Genomic DNA, 19155 nt, shown 5'->3' on the forward strand with positions numbered 1-19155 from the left:
CATCCAGGCTGCATAAAGCTTTCTGCTGTTATGCAAGTCTGAGGACAGAGCAACATGGCAAATCTGCTCATGAAAACACAGGCGAGGCAATGCTGAGCTGTATGCCAGGGCGAGAGAGATGTGGGGGAAATGATGAATTTTCCTGAAAGGGCACGCAGTGGAATAATAAATGAATGTGTTTCAGGTACGGCTAGAGAAGCAGAATGGTTAAGATCCACGCTGCACTCTCTCCTTAGACCAGGTGCTCTCGACTGGGGATGTCTGAAGACGTCTTTGATTGTCATGACTGGGTGTGTGTGTGGGGGGGTGTGCTACTGGCATCTAGTGGGTGGAGGCCAGGGATGTTGCTAAACCTTCTACAATGCACACGACGGCCTCCACAACAGAGAATTATCCGGCCCAAAATACCAAAAGAAACACAGCCCTAGGCTGTAAGCCACTTGAGAACTGAGTCCATTTTTTTTTAATCCTAAGTGCTCAATAGTGCATTGTACCCAGTGGACTCTTAGGAAAGTTACTTTGGATTAAAAAGCACAATGAAGGTTTTGCCCCTATGTTTCAGTATGGCTGACAGTAAAAATGTGTAAAGATGGAGAGAGAGAAAGAGAGACAGCTTGGATTCAAATCTTGTCACTGTCTCTTACCAGCTGTGTGACCATGGCATGTTACTTAACCTCTCTAACTCTCAAGGTCCTCATCTACTCAAAGGAGGCGAATAGTCCCCAGCAGACAGGTTTGTTGAAACGATTAAATTAGATAGCATACGTAGAATACCTGATGGAAAATAGCAGACAATTAATAAATGTTCCTATTATTATCATCAGCTTTGACCAAAGGCCTCTAGGAGAGTAAACTGGTTCTCATGTAGTCCCAGAGGAAAAAATTTACTGTACAGGAGATCCAGACTAAACAAATACTGAAGTCATGCTGCAGAAAACAGTGGTGCTCTGTCTCTCCTGGACAACTTCCTCAGGAGCCTGAGTCCTCCTGCTCCTGAGGCGGCACCAGGCCTCAGCCCCAGGGTGGCCTCAGGAGTCTCCTCCTCCAGAGCTGCAACCTCCAGACGTGGCCGAAACCAGCCAGCTCTGTGAGGCTCTTCTATTTCGGAGCATATGCCCTAATTTCAAGAGCGGATGCTGAATGGAAATCATGGCCAAGGTCGAGGACAATTTGAGACAGACAAGGTGGAGTCCACCCAATTTGGAGACTAATCCAACTTTTATTTTGTCTAACCAGTGCCTGCCAATATTATAGCCTCTTTTAGCTCTTTAAGTCTTCTATGGGTTTAATCTGGAGATTTCAGTGCGTGCGTGCGTGTGTGTATGTGTGTAAAACAGATTTATTTTATTCTACAAATAAAATGAATGAAATGATCTGGAATGGAAGGGCTATAGGGGGCACAGAGAAACCACAAATCCATTTCCAGGCCTTTACTTAGAGTATTGAAATTGCTCTCACAGTATCATTCTGAGAGCAGAGGAAGCAGTCACACTGCTTGCACAGATGGGGGAACTAATCCATCTTATATTCTCAAGGGCACAGAGAATAACGGTGATGACAGAGCTGGTATCCAATTTCCAAATCCCAAACACAGGCCTCTCACCCAAATGCCACACTGCCTTTGTCTTAATAAACCCAAATAAAACATACTCAGTCCTGTGTAAACAGCGTCCCTAGGGTGCGTGTTTTGAACGAAGCAAAGATCAGCTTTTTGTGGGGCACACTCCAGGACAGTGGACAAGGGCATGCACGCTAGAGACACACTGGGGGATTCAAATATTTGTTCCATCGTTTACTAACTGTCGGATCTTGGTCGTGTTATGTAATTTTTTTTGTGAGGAAGATCAGCCCTGAGCTAACATCCATGCCAATCCTCCTCCTTTTGCTGAGGAAGACCGGCTCTGAGCTAACATCTATTGCCAATCCTCCTCCTTTTTCTCCCCAAAGCCCCAGTAGATAGTTGTATGTCATAGCTGCGCATCCTTTGAGTTACTATATGTGGGACGTGGCCTCAGCATGGCCGTAGAAGCGGTGCCTCAGTGCGCGCCCAGGATCAGAACCCGGGCCGCCAGTAGCGGAGCGCGCGCACCTAACCGCTAAGCCACAGGGCCGGCCCTGTTTACATTTATCCCATTTTTGTGTCAGGCTTGTAAAGCACTTCATAGCAGAGTCAGGAGCTACACTCTAACAGAGGAGTGACCTTACCAATATGAAAGGTTCATTTTACGCTTCCCAATACAAACAGAACTATTTTGCTATTACACTACCTAAGCATTTTTCTAAGTGACTTTTTTCATCCTCAGTGATCATGAAGGTGTAAGAAAGTACAGTCTAAAGATTTTAGCCTATGCTTCTTCAGGTGAGGAAAAAGGATGAAGAAAAAAGTTACACAGAAGTTACAGAGAAATTTGACTCTAAGCAGATACTACGGAGGTCATACAAATGCTATGACCGGAGTGTCTGAGGGGCGGCCCCCTCGCCCCCTTTCCCCTCTCCCTCCCCTGCCTTCCTCCCTCATTATGAGCACATAGTCTGCGCCGGGCATCAGGTATCCAGTGATGAAGAAAGGCCAGGAAAAACTAGGAGGATTTTTTTTAAAGCATTAAACAGGTTTTTAAAAATGAACTGGAATAGCTTCATGTGGAAAAGAGCTTAAAATTAAACAGCATCAGCAAAACTCCAGCCAACCAAAAAAAAAAAGTCTTTAAGAGGAAGGATTTTGGGCTGACAGGCAAACAGTACAACTTGACATACTGAAAAACATCTCCTAAAGGAAGATGCCCTCTTTTGTGGACAACCGGGCTCCTAGGCCTATCGTGACGCCCACTCACTGTCTCACCTCTTGAACCTCTTTCTCCTGACCGCTCCCCACAGCTCCAGGCCTGGCTGTGCAAATTAGTTCTCAAACACGAGGCAGGTGAAATTGTTCCACTGCTGCTGGCTAAGTCTCTCTAATTATTCTAACTACCAAGTATTAGTGCCCTTCCTTCCTGAAAATAACACTCCTTCACCCAGACACAGGGCTGAAATAACAGGACAAAGGAAAACATTTTCTTATCAGAGAAATCTTCCTTCCTTAATATATGAAACTTCTCCACAGACAACCTCAAAGGGCAGACGGGGAACTTTTAAATATTTGAAATGTCACTTATTTTTTGGCAGGTGCTGAATGCCAGGAATAAAACTCCTGGGGATGATACAGCTTGTTTAAGCACAGCAGGCTCCAACCTGTCACCGCTAATCAAAAACACCCTCCTCGGGCGGCTCCTTCCGACGTCTAGCAGACAGGCCTGGGGTCCACCAGGGCGCCCTCCCGCCTGAGAGAGCGCTGCTCAGCGCCAGCTGAGGATGCCCGCCACGCTACTCACCATGTCAAATTCCACAGGGCCCACCATCCAAGACACCTCGTCAAACTCCTCCGGAGACATGGGGAGAAGGTTTTCTGTGGTCTGAAGTCGAGAAGGGTGACTAAAATGGAGAGAAAGGAGAAGGAACTGTTACCATCCAGGTTAGGAGAGCAGCGGTGCAAACTCAGACACTTCGTCTTTGGCCTGTGATTGAACCATCACTTGAACTTTTTATTCCAGGTAAGTGTGTACACTTGTAAGATACATTTGAACAAGTACAGGTCGCGGGAGGTTCCTGTCCCCAGCCCGGCCCCTTGGGAAACGTACTGGACTCGAGAGGTGTGAGCGAGCAAGAGCCAGACAGGAACCTGCACCGCTTCCGCCTGGTTAAGCCTGGGCGCGACGTGCGCAGTGTGTCACCCTGAGATGACAACGCCTCGGGGCGGACCCTGGCCAGAGAAGCACCAGAGAAAAGTCTGGGGAGTCCCTCGTCCCTACCTTGAGGTTTGTATGCAGATAAAGCTGCTCCAGAGTGTTTTTACATGAAGGCTACATCCATTCACCCCAAGACAGTGCTGCGGGCCAAATAACTGACAATGACTTTTCCAAAATTTTTTCTACCTTTTATAAAATGAAACAACAAAATAAAAGCAAGCGGAAAAAAGGTATCTCAATCATTACTTTGGCCTTTTCTAGATTGAAAAGAACTACTTTCCCACTCTGATCCATTTTTGTTCATTTTATTCACACTTTTTCAAAGTATCAGTTTGGGGAGAACTTATATACCTTAAATACAACTTTTTTTTGTTTGTTTTCTTGTTTTTTGGTTTTTTTTCATAAAGGCAGCAAAATGCTGATAGGCAGTGATACCAGCATCTCTAATTAGGATCTTTCCAACATGATGGCGGCGGTGGCGGCGGCAATTACAGTGAAAAAGCAAAATGCGAGCATCTTCAATAGGCTCCAGCCAGGAGTGGGCCGGCCTGAGGTTTTTAAACATGGAACTCTTCTGTGTTCACTTACACTTCAGACACAGAAATCAATTCAGTCTTGATGTATCCAGTTCCTTTAGGGCCATCAAGTTCCATTGGTTCTGGTGCTAGAAGCAAACACATTGTGTACATTTTCCATTAGCAGAATTGACATAAGAACAGTCAACTTTCTCTTTGATCAAAATTTTACTGGTTTTCTTGATGGTCAGGTTAGAGTCCTGTAACTCTAAGGGGTTATGACCTCCCTGCCTGGGTCACCTGAAATTCTGGTGGGAATGCACAAACAACTAGAAGAAAACGGGAGGAGAGTTCAGTACAGCAGTCAAGTGGAAAGGTTTCTCTTTCCAAGGCTTGAAATCCTACACAAGTTGGGGCCCAAAATATGCAGAGGGATATCTGGTTTAATGATCCCACCCTGATCAGTGTAACAGACACAGCTGAGGAGGTAAGCTGGGGCATCTTCTTCCCAAAGTGATTGTGCTAACGTTGAGATTTCTGATTCCGAAAAATAATTAACTTTGTTGGTGTGTTCCAAACCAGATTAGTCGCACTCAAACTTTCTCAAATGCAAGTCAGTGAAGACTGAGAAGCAGGAGACCTGTGTTCCAAGTCTAGGCCTGTTCTTAACAATAATCACAGGTAACAACAGGATCTAATAATTAATTGGGCCACCCCAAATGAACCACTTTACTTGTCCCGGGCTTCAGTTTCCTCACTTTTAACATGAGCAGACTGGCATAAATCAGTTGGCCATGGTGACTCTACCTTTTATGTTTTCCATGTGGAAAAAGTAATAATGTAACAAATAGACAAGACCAGAAATGGACTTTTCCAACATCCCGAAAATAAGAAATTATTTACTCATTTCTTACTAGCAATATTAAGCCAAATAATGCATTATGTTTCAACTGTGCTGTGTTTATACCATCTTTTGAAAGCCTGCTTTTACAAATTTCAAAGAAAGTGGTGGGTTAATGACACAGCGTGGGTGGAGTTTGTGCTAGCACCTTGCACCGATATGAAGAAAGGGCAGTGTGTGTGACTAGACCATGTGTCCAGCAAACCTCTGGACGAGTATAAAATGAGAACATGGTCACCAGGAATGACCGTGCCGTGCTCTCCAGCATGAGGGCAATGATGCTCACTCTCCTTACTTACCTTCCTTTGGCCTGGAGTAATACTTTCCGAAGGCATGGTCTTTATCAATATTTGGATACAGATACTTCAGGGGATTCTCTGGAATATTTTCAGCAGCCATGACTTTGTAATTGCGAATAATATCAGGAAAAGTAACAGCAGAAAGTTCTTTCTTCGTGTAGGGTTCAACTGCATGGAAGTAAGGTTCTAAAAAGAAGAAAAACCAAGTGAGTCCCACGGAATGTCCCAAAACATACAGCAGAGAAACAGAACATTGTGGAGTTTATGAATCTGAGCGAACCAGGTAAGAACTCCTCACAATCTAGGAGTCACCCCACATACTGTGTATTGCTTTATATGTAAATACATTATAATCTTGTCTTTAAAACAGGAAAAATAAAGGCAGTCATTACTCTCGATAACATTGCATTTGTTATTATTTGCTTAGATTTGTAAATGTGGCCAAAAGAGGTTTATTATTTATTATTTTACCTTGAAAAGCCTGCACTTTTAATGATGTGCTGCCCACAGGCAGATAAATAACTAATTACTAATTGGATCATCCTGGTTTAAGCCATAGATTAAGTTACTAAAAGATAAGCTTACTTTCTGTTTGTTGTCCTTTTCATACTGAGAAATGTAGTTTTTTATTAAAATAAATGATGATAAGACATGGGAAACAACTTTTTAAACAAATAAAAGATGCTATTTGCTACCTCTTCCCTCTAATCCTTAATGTGATAAACCACAGTTTAATTCACTCCTGATCTTATTCCCAGATTTAATTTGAATCCTGCTTCCTAACTGATCCAGAATCTCACTTTTGGGGGCACACGTCCCAGAGTCTGGGACTCTGCTCTAGAACTTCAGACTCGGCCTGGGTTGCTAGCTCCAGCTCTCAGCTGATGCAAGAAAGGAACTACAGGGAGAGGATGAACAGGGCTGGCTCTAATGTCTACCGCCCACTCCGGGCTCCAATCTAGCTCCTCCGTTTTTCATCAGGATAAAAAAACACATAGAACAAGAAAAGTATCCCATCTTTTTGCATCTTTCCACTGAACGCATAAAAGTCACTGGAACAAATCAGTTTCTCCTTCAGTCCTTCAAATGGAGCAAATTAGAAGCAAGAGGGAGAAGCCACCCATCCGTCTTGATCACTTTCTCCTCTCCACTGTTCACCCCCATCCCCAGAAGCCTGTTGCATAATGCAAAGGTTTCCAGAGTCTTTTAGGCACGGATTCATCTGGTTAAATAGAAACCCAATACATAACAAAGGTAACCTTGCAACTGTCCTGTCTGAACGTGGGGTGCAGGGCTGCCGCTCACTCCCCAGGACCCTCTCACAAGGCTGCCCTCATCGGGGCCCCTCCACGTGGGATTCCCCTCACAAAGTGGGTTTCCTCCCAAGAACTCGTTGCCATACTGACTCACCTCCTCCATCCACAGATAACAAACCTGACAAAAAGGAAAGAACCTGGCCTTGTCTTTTAAAAATCATCATTTCCACAACACGTTCCAGGCAGTGAATCACAATATTCACGGTGATGTATTAAATCCTATCTGGGAGGCTTGGGGGGGGTAGACATAGGATCTGCGAGTTTATGCTTGCAGGCTTGGCTTACCGCCTCCGTTCTGGGACCGCTCCACCCACGTGAACGTGATGGCCCCTTCCCGGCAGCTCTCGCTGAAGCGCAGCAGGAAGGTCCCCGGCTGCTGGTCCTTGAGCAGAGCGCGCTCTCGCTCCTTGCTGATGAAACCCACGATACACCTGCATGTGGAAAGGGATTGATGGAGGTTCTTTGAGGGTTAGTCACGATTTTAATTTTCGTGTGAACTTACAAACGAAGATGACTGGAACTTGACAGAAGAACATGGGATAAAAATGTAGACACTATATCAGATGCTTTAGAATCTATTTAATTAACGTTTCAGGAAGCATTTCACTTATACATACGTATGCCCAAGTCCAAAAAAAAAAGTCATTAACACGGTGCCAGTAGGATGCTACAGATGATCAAGAAATACTTGCTGGATTAATGAGCTTTTTATTTTCGCTTGATGATTTTAAAGGCTATGAAAATATCTGAATTTCTGTATGTTTTACACTGGAGAGGAAGGTTCAGACAATCTATTTTCATATTCTAGCACCTCTGATCAAGTTAAAGCCTTTGTTGAAATATAAACTGACCCTGGGAATAAGTTAGATAGAAACAATTTACTGAGTTAAAAAGGTTTCTTCTTCCTTCCTAGGGCAATATAGTTGGTGCTCCAGAAATTTTTGTTGAATGAATGAATGCATGACTGGCACTCAGAGTTTTTTTATTTAGCTTTGAAAATACACATACATATACCACGAAAGTATAAGTTTAATCTTATGAGGTTCCACTATCAAAAAGTCTTGAAGAAACAGCCTGTAAACATCTGTTTCTGTGAGGCGCACACAAGTCTTGTCAAATAATGAAGTTCGGATCAGGCCAGTCTCAGCCTTGCAGTAAGAGAGTATGTGTTAAAAATATGTCTCAAAAATACATCTGCCAATGGCCCTTACCCATCATTCCAGAGAGAGAGCAGGTGTTTCTTGATGAGTTCAAGGATGCTTTCAATCCAAAGCCAGAAAGGAAAATTTTTATCATTTATATTTTCCTGTAAGTATACAAATGCACATATTAGGAACAAGGAAATCTCAAATAGTGACTTACCATGCCTCCTCCCACCATCAGATTTTAATTTGCAAAGACTGCCCAGCTCCCAGGGCTAGAACTGTCTCACACAGAGCAGTCCCTCCCCTCGCGTTGGCATTCAGACACTGAGCTCTCCTTTTCCGGGCCGGGCTCTGCTTCCCTCTCCAAACAGTAGCAAGCCCGCCAGGGAACAACTGCCAGCGTGAATCATGGGACAAAACTGCCCTCGCTTGTACAATCCAGCAGCGTGAGCTCAGTAGCACTGTCTGGTGACCCCTGCGGGGTCGAATTATTCCCTCCAACTGGTCCCTCTGCTCGAGCAGGCGCAGGGGAACCCATCTGGCCGCCAGGCCATCCACGCCGGCACAGAGCACACATTTCACACGGATGGAGCTAAAACGCTGCCAGGCAAGGGGCCGGCGTGAGCCAACAGAAGATGCATTTCGGATATGAAAGAATGTTATCACACAGGCAGGTGCTTCCTGTCAGACTCACACTTGGAGGCTAACATTCTATGCTGAGGGAAAGTAAATAACTTGCCCTAGGGGTTCCATGGGCCAGAGAGAACATGCCAGAATAAGCAGTTCAGTAACTACCATGGCGAGAAAGATGAGGACCTCAACAGAGAGCGAAGAGAACTCAGAGAGTATAAAACTCAGATGGTACCCACCTTACAGAACCTTGTCCACGGAATGAGACCATCGGGGCCAGCATTAGGACCTACACAAATAAAAATAAGCTTTTTCAGGAAACAGAAATTGATTCTGAAGCTTTGGCTGGCCTGATGGCTCTTGTATTTGCTCTTAAAGAAAAAAACCAACTTCCAACAAAAGGAGACTGTATGTACATGGCTGATATTCTCAGAGACATTACTGCTAATTATTTGCACCTTGCGGAGAAGTCTTAATTTGGTCCCTCCCTATGCAATGTCATTTCTCACTGCCCCCCTCTCCTTCCTCAGCAGTCTCCTCTTCCAGTGACCGCACAGAGTTTTTTTCAAATTCAAACTGAGGCCAAGATCACCCCTAGGTGATCTATGTAACTGACACTTGACTTTACAAGCTTATGTCAGATATTAATTAGGCCTTTCCCTCAGCCTCCCTCTAAACAGAACATGCGCTCAGGGAGGCCGATGCAAATCAAAAGCCAAGTGAGAGAAATGAGAGAGAGGAAGCCCCGGGGTCATGAGCTACACAGATTAAAGCAGCCCAGGGTATAAGAGATGGTGAGCCCTCCACCTCTCCTCGAGGAGAACCACAAAGAAGCCATTATAGGCAGAAAAGATATCTTTCTTAATTCTCACCAAATAAGGAAATGGAATAAGGTGATTTCTTACTTTTTATTAAATAGCACAAGACCCCCACTGTGACAGCTACATGGCCAAGAGAAGACACTGCTGGGAGCCCTTTGGTTAGGAAGACTGTTGGTGTCTGCAGTACATGCAGTTATGCTGTACAGAAAGCAGATCTGGATAAAAGTTGCCTGTGGATTTTTAAAGAAAGAGTTCAGATACTTCCATTCATTGAAGATCTGACTTTGAGACTAGTAGGTCTTTGATTTGCTTAGTGTGGAAGACTAATAAATCCATGACATGAGCTACTGAAAGGGAATTATCTACCACGGCCTGGACCCTGCCCAATCAGGCAAAACTGCCAATCAAGGGGCGTCCTCCTGATGCAGACAGTATCTCCTTCTCCAGGCCCACCTGATGTGAGAGTATGCTGTGCGGTGTGTGGCCCTAGGACCTTACTCTTACCATGCTGGGGACTTACTTTTTTCTCTCAAGGTTAATAACACTTCATCTTTCCCATCAAGGAACTTATTTTAACCACAAGCAATATATTTTACATAATTCAAAAATTTTTCCCTTAGGAACCCTGCTCAGAAATGTTAATATGAGATAATGGGGAAATGATTCATTTAAATCTTTTATCAGGTCTCTATCTCTTTTCAAAGTGAGGTCTAATGCTCACTTAGCTATAGTAAGCTGCAGCTGGAAAAACCAACAGACTAACACTTCTACTTGGAACAAGAGAGAGAGCCACGAGGGAAAAGAACGAGTAGAGATATTTTTACAAATTTCAATTTTTATATACGTAAAAAGTTAATATGCTCATACCAAGAAGTTTCTCTCCCAGCATGTTCAGCTGGTCCACATTGAGACCTCTTTTGGTGACAGAAGAAAACTGCCAGCTCAGCACCTCTGAAAGCTGAGACCATCGTGCACAAGGGGGGTTCAGGAAGAAGGACAGATTCTAGAGAGAAAACATCCAAAAGCTAAGGGCTACTGAAGAGCCACCCGTCACACCAGCACTAAAACACAGCACTACCACCCCAAAGTTCAGTGCTAGTTTCTGTGACACAAAAGTTTTCATGGTAGAAGAGGAGAAACACAGTCAAGTCTTGTTATCCGCAGATTCCCATTTGTGAATTCATCTACTCACTAGCAATTACTTTAACTCCAAGATCAACACTCATGGCACTTTTGCTCTCATTTGCAGACTTGCCCATGCAGAGAATGGTGAAAAATTCAAGTCACCCGACAGGGATGTTTCCCGTTGGGGTCAAACAGCTCTCATACTATAAGCAAGTGTTCTTTTTGAGAACTATTTAGTGCCATGTTTTTTGCATTTTTGTTTTTCTGTTGGTGGTGGTGGTGATTTCATTTTGAAAATGGCCCCCAGGTGTCTAACGTTCCTAAGTGCAAGAAGGCCATCATGTGCCTGACAGAGAAAACACACATGCCATGTAAGCTTTGTGCAAGAATGAGTCATAGTGCTATTGGCTATGAGTTCAATGTTAATGGGTCAACAAATATATTAGATAAGGTATCTATAAACAGAAACACACATAAACAAGGCTAGGTATTGATCGGCTGACGTAAAGGTTGTGACCAGAGGCTGGCAGGAATGTAACCTGGTATTTCCCCTAGGAGCAATGGTTCAGTATTTGCTAATCCAGTGTTCACAGTGACTTTAAAGAACTTAAGTACAGTGAGTAACGAGAATCAACTGTAATTAATCAACAGTGAGTACCCACACTCTAAGAATGGAGCATGCTTGTTTAGCAGATCTATACATTTAAAAAAAAGAATAAAGGACCTCTTACCACGATAAAAGTTATATGAAACCATCTATTGCTTGAGATTATTCACATAGAAGGAAAATCATAATTCTCATTTCTAATACATACTCATGCTTCACTCATACATACTCATGCTTACTCAAGATCCTTAGCAATGCCACTTGAGTTATGTCACTTCTCCCTCAACATCTGGCCCTTAGGGGCTCTTTCAGATATGCACGGGGTCTTTGGTTAGCCCCTGGAACAAAAGCAGATGTGTTTCCCATACCCTGGGCTCTGCCACCAGCATGTTGTACCACAGGATGGAGGCCCAGCCACTCGGGAGCTGGCTGACGTTGGAGATCACCACGACGGGCAGAGAGGTCGTCTGAAAGATGACAAAGACCTTGAAATCATCTGAATCACAGAAATAGCCCCTTCAGACCAGTGTGTAGCCTCAAAACTAAACAAGGGCTTATTTGTAAATTTGCAAATATTTTATACTTGGAAATTAAAAATGTAAAGTTATATTTTTTGTTCATAGTTGAATTTATCTTTGATATATCTTTCAGTTAAGAAAAAAGTCTCGGGCCGGCCCCATGGCTTAGCAGTTGAGTGAGCACGCTCCGCTGCTGGCGGCCCGGGTTCAAATCCCGGGCGCGCACCGACGCACCACTTCTCTGGCCATGCTAGGGCCGCATCCCACATACAGCAACTAGAAGGATATACAGCTATGACATACAACTATCCACTGGGGCTTTGGGGGAAAAAAAAAAAAATAAATAAAATTATAAGAAAAAAGTCTCAATGCTTCATATAAAAAATTAGCATAGGACATCTCAACTGGAACATTTAGCTTACAATATTTGAAGGTTAATTCATTTCTCTAGCTTCCTGAACTACTACATTAATGTCAAAATAGTATTAGCTGAAAAAGATCACCTTTTTTAGCAATTAGGTAAATACGTCTAAAACAAAAATGGAGAAATAAGAATACATGTAACAGTTAAAAGTAAAAATAAATAAAGTTTCCCACGTCTGGACCGTGTAAGTCTCACCTCAAGGTCAATGACCAAGCCAGGCTGACACAACTGGGTTTCAAAACTAAGGGAGTGAAGCTCTTCGGTAACGATGAGAGGGCCCTTAAAAGAGAACAGAAAAAAAAGGAATATAGCGATCCATTCACTGACCCCGCACCTTTCAAGAGCCTAACCCGCACTGCAACAGGCTGTGGAAAGCCGGGACCCAGCCAGCTGCAATTCAGAAGATTCCAACTGCCAATCATCCGTCCCAAATGTAATTACTGCAAGTATCTCAGTGTTCCCTCGAAGACAAGATTTTTGAAATTAAGGCAAGGGTTATGGATTAAGGGAAAGAAATGTTGATAGGGAAATAGCAACTTCTAACGGGTTTACCCGTGACCTAAGGCACCAGGCCCTCGGCCCCACTCTGCGTGCCTCAGGCAGATGGGGGTGGAAAGTGCACACATGTTCCAGGGATGACTATCTACTGTAAGGGCTGATTTGCATAAGCCTGGTAGGTGATAAAGTGCCTTGGTTTGGGTAGAAATGCTATGGTTTTCAAAGTGCCTTCATACACATTATCTCATGCGAACATCATAACAATCTAGAAGCAGAGAGGAGCAGCTGATCTCCCTGCTTATGGAAAGGAAACTAAGTCCCCGGGAGGCCAGGAAGATAGTAGAGGTCGAAACCAGGGCTAGACAGCTGCTGTGCACTGCCCAGGCCAGCGTCTGTCCCCGTCCCACACGACCTCTGCTGGCTGTGGTGTGGAAGGACGGCATGCCAAGAGGGCACAAAGGACGAAAATGTTCCAACCAAAGTAACTCCAGACATTTGTCCTCTGTCCACAGGTCATTTTTGCACACATCACAAACAGCTCCTGAAGGATCTGGCTGTAAAAAGGAAACTGCCGGAAAGACGATGCCACTGGGCAGGGGATGCAACGGCAGCAAGACCCTCCCTGGCACACGTCATTATCAGCACGGCAGTCATAGAACTAGCCTCTGGTTCCACCTTGGACAGTAACTCCCTGTGCACCCTAAGCTAAATCCTGCAAAATTCCTGTGATCCAGCTTCTTCACCTGTGAAATGAGTAATGCAGAAGCTCACCATACCTACTCCACCAGGCTGTCTGTGAGGGTCCACTAAATTCGTGTGCAAGATTGTTTGACAACCATAAAGCATGAAAAACAGTGTTTTTACTGTTATCATAGATACACCACGTCCCAAAGCTCATTCGCTGCTCTTCCCCGCTGGGTCTGAACCCCTTCATGAGGTGTCACCTGCCACCAGGGGCACTGAGCCAACCTCACTGGACAGACCCGCTAGTTAGAGACTAATCAGAACAGAGAAGGACTCACCTCGTTAGTTCTGGTGCCCGCGTTTTTCTGTTCTTTCAGTTGCTATAAAACAAGAAACCATCTTAGTAAATAGCACAAAAATCGTCAAAGTCGCTATTTTCACCTACATACCAAACCAAAGTCAGAACTTAGAAAGAATGAAGGATGTGAAATTATTTTCAGAATGCAGAACAAGAGGTGAAATGACCCTTGTGTGGGTTCATGAGTTGGGAGTGTCTTTTCCCAACAGCCTGACACCGTGTGAACACCACGGAGTCTAGAACGATCCCAGGAAACTGCACCCTGCTCCCTTCCCCTGTGCAGGCTCTCCCTGAATGACCCCCCATCACCTGCATTAGCTGTTTCATGCTCCCCAGGCCCAGGGAGCAGCTTTTTCTGCCTCCCCATTCCTTTGACACAGTCTCCCAGGCTAGGCCCAGAGACTCCGGGCCCAACTAAGATTGCCCTCAAAAGGACTTCCATCCCTGAGGTTTTAATGGAGCAACTCGGAGCCCCAAGAGCAGTTCTGGACACCCTCAGACTCCTGAGTTTGGACTGAGGCTCTCACACAAGGTCTAGCTTCCTAGCCATAAGTTTGCTGGTTCACGCGATGGTTGCCAGTGAAAAGGGTGCCTTGAACCTCTCTGCGGGCTCTGGCCCAGGGAGAGTATAGGGCTCAGCACCAACACATCTGGAGAACTGGCAGCCTCAGATCTTCACGGAGGCAGGAAAGAAGGCAGCACCCACTTAAACCCCCTGCTGGCATTCTACTGCCTGGCAGAACAGGCCCTACTCCTCTGGAGACACAGCGGGGGAGGCAGTGGCTGTGGGCGAGACCATCAGGAAGGAGAATGTGAAGAAGGGGCTGGAGAGAGACTCCTGGGGTCTGCCACACTTGGAGGGGGAGAACAAAGAGTCAGGACATGGGAGCAACAGCAACCCTTGAGAAAACTCTAAGAGTCTAGAGTGAGTGATCACTAAGGTCGTGGAGGCACCAAGTACAGATAATTTACATGCACACTGGTTTATGGAATATTTTACTGAGATCGCTACACCCCAAAAGAAGCATCCCTGGGAGACAGACTGGTAGAAAACAGAGGGAACAGTCCTGGGATAAGGACGAGGAACCAAGATTCCCCAAGCGCTGGTGAAGTTACCAGCCACAAACTCTAGAAATCTTCTCCTAGGGGTGCCCTCCACATCCCACAGTGCACAAAGTGCCACTCTGTTCTAAAAAGTCCCAATGAACCAGACACAGCATAAAGAAGGGAAAATCGGTCTCCCTACCAAGTGTCGGAATTCTGCTGCCAGACTTCCATTGGTGGATTCCTCCATGTTCATCACTTTCGTATGTGTGCCCAAAATGTTGAACTTTCTAAATCTAAACAATACAGGAGAGCAATATTTAAAAGGCTTGGAACTGTTCAACAAACAAAGATAGTAAAATATAGTGCAAAGTACTTTACATACCCTTTTACTGTATTTCTCTCATTCACATCTCTGCAAAAAAATATATACATATATAATCATATATGTGTATTTAAAATTTGAAATGAGCTTCAACAAAACTACAAAAGTATATGCATAAGTAAATGATCAATTAAAAAAAATCAATACCTGTGGGTTTTCTGCCCTTTCATTCACTCACTCACTCCATCAGCCAACACTACCTCAAGACTGCTGAGGAACCTTGGGCAACTAAACCATCTGGGCCTCACATTTCTCCTTTGGACAACGTGCTAACAGCTCCAACCTTACAGGACATTGTGAGGAGCAAACTAGTTAATGGGTAAAAAAAGTGCACAGTACACCCTCAATAAACATAAGCCACAGTTACAGCAGTTTCTTGAGCAATTGCACACTTTGCGCAAGGCACTGTGCTAAGCCCTGGGGACTCAGCAGAGAGCACTGCTCTGCGGTTATGGAACTCAGACGACCTTCCGATGGGACAGCCTAATTCTTGTTTTTATTCTCTATTATCTTCAATGCTTCATGAACGTACCGGAATAGTCAATTATTTGGGGTAACTGGCAAGTTCAAGTTTTAAATCTGAGGTTAAAATCTTGAGAGACCTTGCATCTTGTATAAATTCAATGATCACTTTGTCATGTTCTGGACAATTACGTATCTGTTAATGGCGCAGGCGTGGATGAGAAATCACTAGCACACTCACAGTTAAATGAGTTAGCTTCCTTTCCCATCTCAACTAGAAGTTCAATGTTTTTGTGAATGACTATCACTATTAGCTATGACAGTGGCCAATTTACCCCTGTTTGAAAAAACAGAATTTAAAATAAAAGGAACGGTGTGATACAAAGCTGCCTTGTCAAAGGTAAAAAGAAAACTCAGAGCTGAGACAGAAAAGAAAGAACAAACTAAAAGCGAGACTGAGGAAAGCAGAGTGTGGTAAACGGCAATGGCCACAAAATCTTTGCAGCTCTTCCCTTCAAGAGACAGAATATATTTCCGTGTCCCTTAAATCTCAGGTGACTTTCACTTGCTGTTACCAACAGAATGGATGGGAGTGATGCTGTACAAGTTCCAAGTCTAGCCCCAACAGGCCTGGCATGCCGCTCTCTTACCCACTTGGAACGCTGTCTCACGTGAAAAAGCCCAGGCTAGCCTCTTTGAGAACCCCATGCAGAAGGCCCAGTTACCCCAGCCAAGACCTCACACACGTAATGAGGCCATGCTAGACCACCCAGCACTAAGCTAGCACAGACCAGAAGGACCACCTACAGCCCACAGAATATAAGAAATAATAAGTTTTTGAGTTTTAAGCCACTAAGTTTTGGGGCAACTTGTTATGCAGCAAATGCTAACTGATACACAGAGAAAAAACAAAGACAGGCAGGAAAGACAATGGCAGGAAAGACAAAGGCACAGACAGTGCTACAAGGAAGAACACTGTTACAGGATTGGAAAGAGACAAAAAGCCAGAGGAAAATGATCTGGATCGTCATAAATGGTTTTGAAACTTGCTAAACCAGTGTGTCACAAACACCAACAAAAGCATTAAATATATCAAGCGCGGGGGTGGTGGGGAGCCATCTTGTTCCTTAATGTAAGTGGCTAGGTCTGTGCTAGTCCAGGTCCAGGGTTTAAGGGCAAAAGGGGATGGGCCTGCTCCACGGAGACCCTCCTGAGAGATCCTGCCCATTCCTGCATCCCTACTGCTCAGAAGAGACAAGGGGGAATCCAGCAGGCTCCACACACACCCCTCAAAATGCTGTCAAAGTCACTCCAGAAACAACCCCACAAGTGGCCATAGAATCACAGCAGCCTGAAGGATATTCAGCTTTGTGTTTGATCAAGGGCCCTTCCTCGGGGGCTAGCCTAGGAGGGGGAGGGGTGTGCCACATCCAGCTGCTCCAAGACTCGACCATTACAAGCTCATATGCATAAAATACACTCACTCTTTTGTTCCTTTATCGTCTAAAAAGGCACAGCCATGTTGATACCAGCGCTAGGGGAAGTTCTCAACGTCCAGAACAGAAGCTCTCGAATTAAATTTGCTGGGATCACTTACAACTGGCCCTGGTGCATCAGTCCATGTTTGGTTAACAAAACCAACATTTCAACAGTTAATGTATCTTAGATAACAGTAAAGATATCTTACTTATCAAATAAGACTTTGACTTTCAGATTATAATTCAGCTCTTGCAATTTCACCAACAGTCTGGAAAGAAAAATGAAAGTCATTATTACTTTAAAAAATTATCTATTACAATTTACTTATTACGCTAATTCCCTATCTAACCCCCACCCCCTCTAGTTTTTGGTTATTATAAACAATGGAACTGACATCCTTGTATGTCTACTTGGACTTTTTTTCAGTGTATTTGTAAGATAAATTCCGGAATACTGAATTCTGACAGAGAGCAGCACTGATTTCACATTCCCACCAAACGTTAGTGAGGGTACCTGCTTCCCTAGACAGTCTCACCAACACTGGGCTTTATCAAAATTTCTATTTTGGCCAATTATGTGGGTGAAAAATAGCGAACATTACTTTTTACTAGAACTTACACCTAATGTTTGCCCTGTTAGGAGAAAATAAAAACTATCACCCATAATCAGGAAAATGAGAATCCCTTCTATAATCATTCCAGGGTGGTGTGGAGAGACGGCCGGAAGGAGTGCTGGGCTGAAGCTCAGGCGTGCCTCTGCTCTGATGAGCTCGAGACCCTGGGAAGGGGCCCCTAACAGTCTGTTCCGTGTAGTGGAGCAGGTGGATGGGATTAGATTTCTAGCGCCCCTTCCACTGGTGAGTTCCAGGACCCCGTGGGTGCCTTAGTGTAACCCTGGCACCCAGGAAGCAGCACCCAGGGACGTCACTCAGTGGCAGCCCAAAAAAAGGACTAGGATCAACTTTGAAGGCAAGTGAGCTGCTCATCAGGAGAGGAACAGCCTAATGAATGTAGCCAGTCAACAGAAGATAGTAAAGCCATATGTTCTCTTATGGAAACATTTCTTCAATTTACTATCAAGGAGAAAAATAGGCTGCAAAACAACATACATAGCAGAACTCTAGTTTTTAAAAATGAAATATTATATGTCAAATATATTTGTCCATGTGAGTATCTGTGTATGAAAAAACATATACACACACACAAATGTATTTATTTATATATTTGTGCAGACATGGACAAAATTCTGGGAGGACATTAGGCTGTTAACCACAGTGGTCTACAGACATTTAGATCACAGACAACTTTGAAATTTGATGAAAGCTATGAACTCACTCACCAGAAAAATGTCCGCGTCATAAGTCCACATTCACCCACATGACCCACAGTTTTGGGGGCATAGAGAGCTCAGGTTACAAGCTTACCCTCAGGAGGGGATGAGGCTGCTGGGAAAGTCTACTCTCTACTACGTGCATTCTGCAATTCTGAATGCCTTTCTACAGTTAACAGGCATTACATTTACAACTGGAAAAAAAATGAAGTGTGTATGTATATCCATAATTATCTGTTATAGTTCTAGTTTGATTAGAAAAGACAGACTCAAATATTCTAAGTAAAAATTCATACTAAGATGTCTACTGCAAAATTACTTCCTCTAAAGCACCCTATATAACAATGCCGTGAAGAAAACAAGGGGTGCAAACTAGGTGACAGGCAGCGCAAGGGGTTACACCTTTCCTTTATTACCTCAACTTCACGGTGAACTGGACCCCAGTCTTCAAGACCAATGGCCTCTGAGGATGTGTTGGCATGCAAGGCTGCCTTTCCACCACAAACGAGCTGTAAATTCCCAACAAAGTGCAAATTAGCATTTCCATTAAGGTTGAGGCAGTAAAAAACTATTTTCCCTTAAGAGGAAAGGCGCTTAGAGAGCACAAGCTAAAAACAGTCTGAAAGATTCTAACAAGTTGGATGAATAAAGTGAGGTTTCTTAGTTAGTCAGTAAAGAAATCCCCAAATCTAATTTGCACTGAACAAAATCAGAGTAATTATAAGGACCTGTCATACTCTTCAACAAAGAAAACCCTGAATTGGATTATATTCACTTACAAACCTGCAGTAAGAATCAAAGTTGCATTCCAAAACCCAAGTAAATGTCCTTGA

General features: G+C 44.1%; 1 protein-coding gene across 2 annotated transcripts in view; it reads right to left on the minus strand.

Annotated features, from left to right (window-relative positions):
• Positions 1-19155, minus strand: part of STAT1 (signal transducer and activator of transcription 1) — a 39061-nt gene that overhangs the window by 1421 nt on the left and 18485 nt on the right. For both annotated transcript variants that reach the window (XM_058549445.1, XM_058549446.1), the window contains exons 11-24: positions 18739-18831; positions 17202-17261; positions 15053-15082; positions 14870-14963; positions 13604-13645; positions 12279-12362; positions 11510-11608; positions 10277-10412; positions 8828-8877; positions 8025-8119; positions 7099-7244; positions 5498-5683; positions 4371-4446; positions 3369-3468 (exon numbers count right to left, since the gene is read on the minus strand). In XM_058549445.1, the coding sequence (XP_058405428.1) occupies positions 3369-3468; positions 4371-4446; positions 5498-5683; positions 7099-7244; positions 8025-8119; positions 8828-8877; positions 10277-10412; positions 11510-11608; positions 12279-12362; positions 13604-13645; positions 14870-14963; positions 15053-15082; positions 17202-17261; positions 18739-18831 (1291 nt within the window). The remainder of the gene's footprint in view (positions 1-3368; positions 3469-4370; positions 4447-5497; positions 5684-7098; positions 7245-8024; positions 8120-8827; positions 8878-10276; positions 10413-11509; positions 11609-12278; positions 12363-13603; positions 13646-14869; positions 14964-15052; positions 15083-17201; positions 17262-18738; positions 18832-19155) is intronic.

The sequence above is a fragment of the Diceros bicornis genome, chromosome 10, assembly GCF_020826845.1.
Source record: "Diceros bicornis minor isolate mBicDic1 chromosome 10, mDicBic1.mat.cur, whole genome shotgun sequence".
Lineage (NCBI taxonomy): Eukaryota > Metazoa > Chordata > Mammalia > Perissodactyla > Rhinocerotidae > Diceros > Diceros bicornis.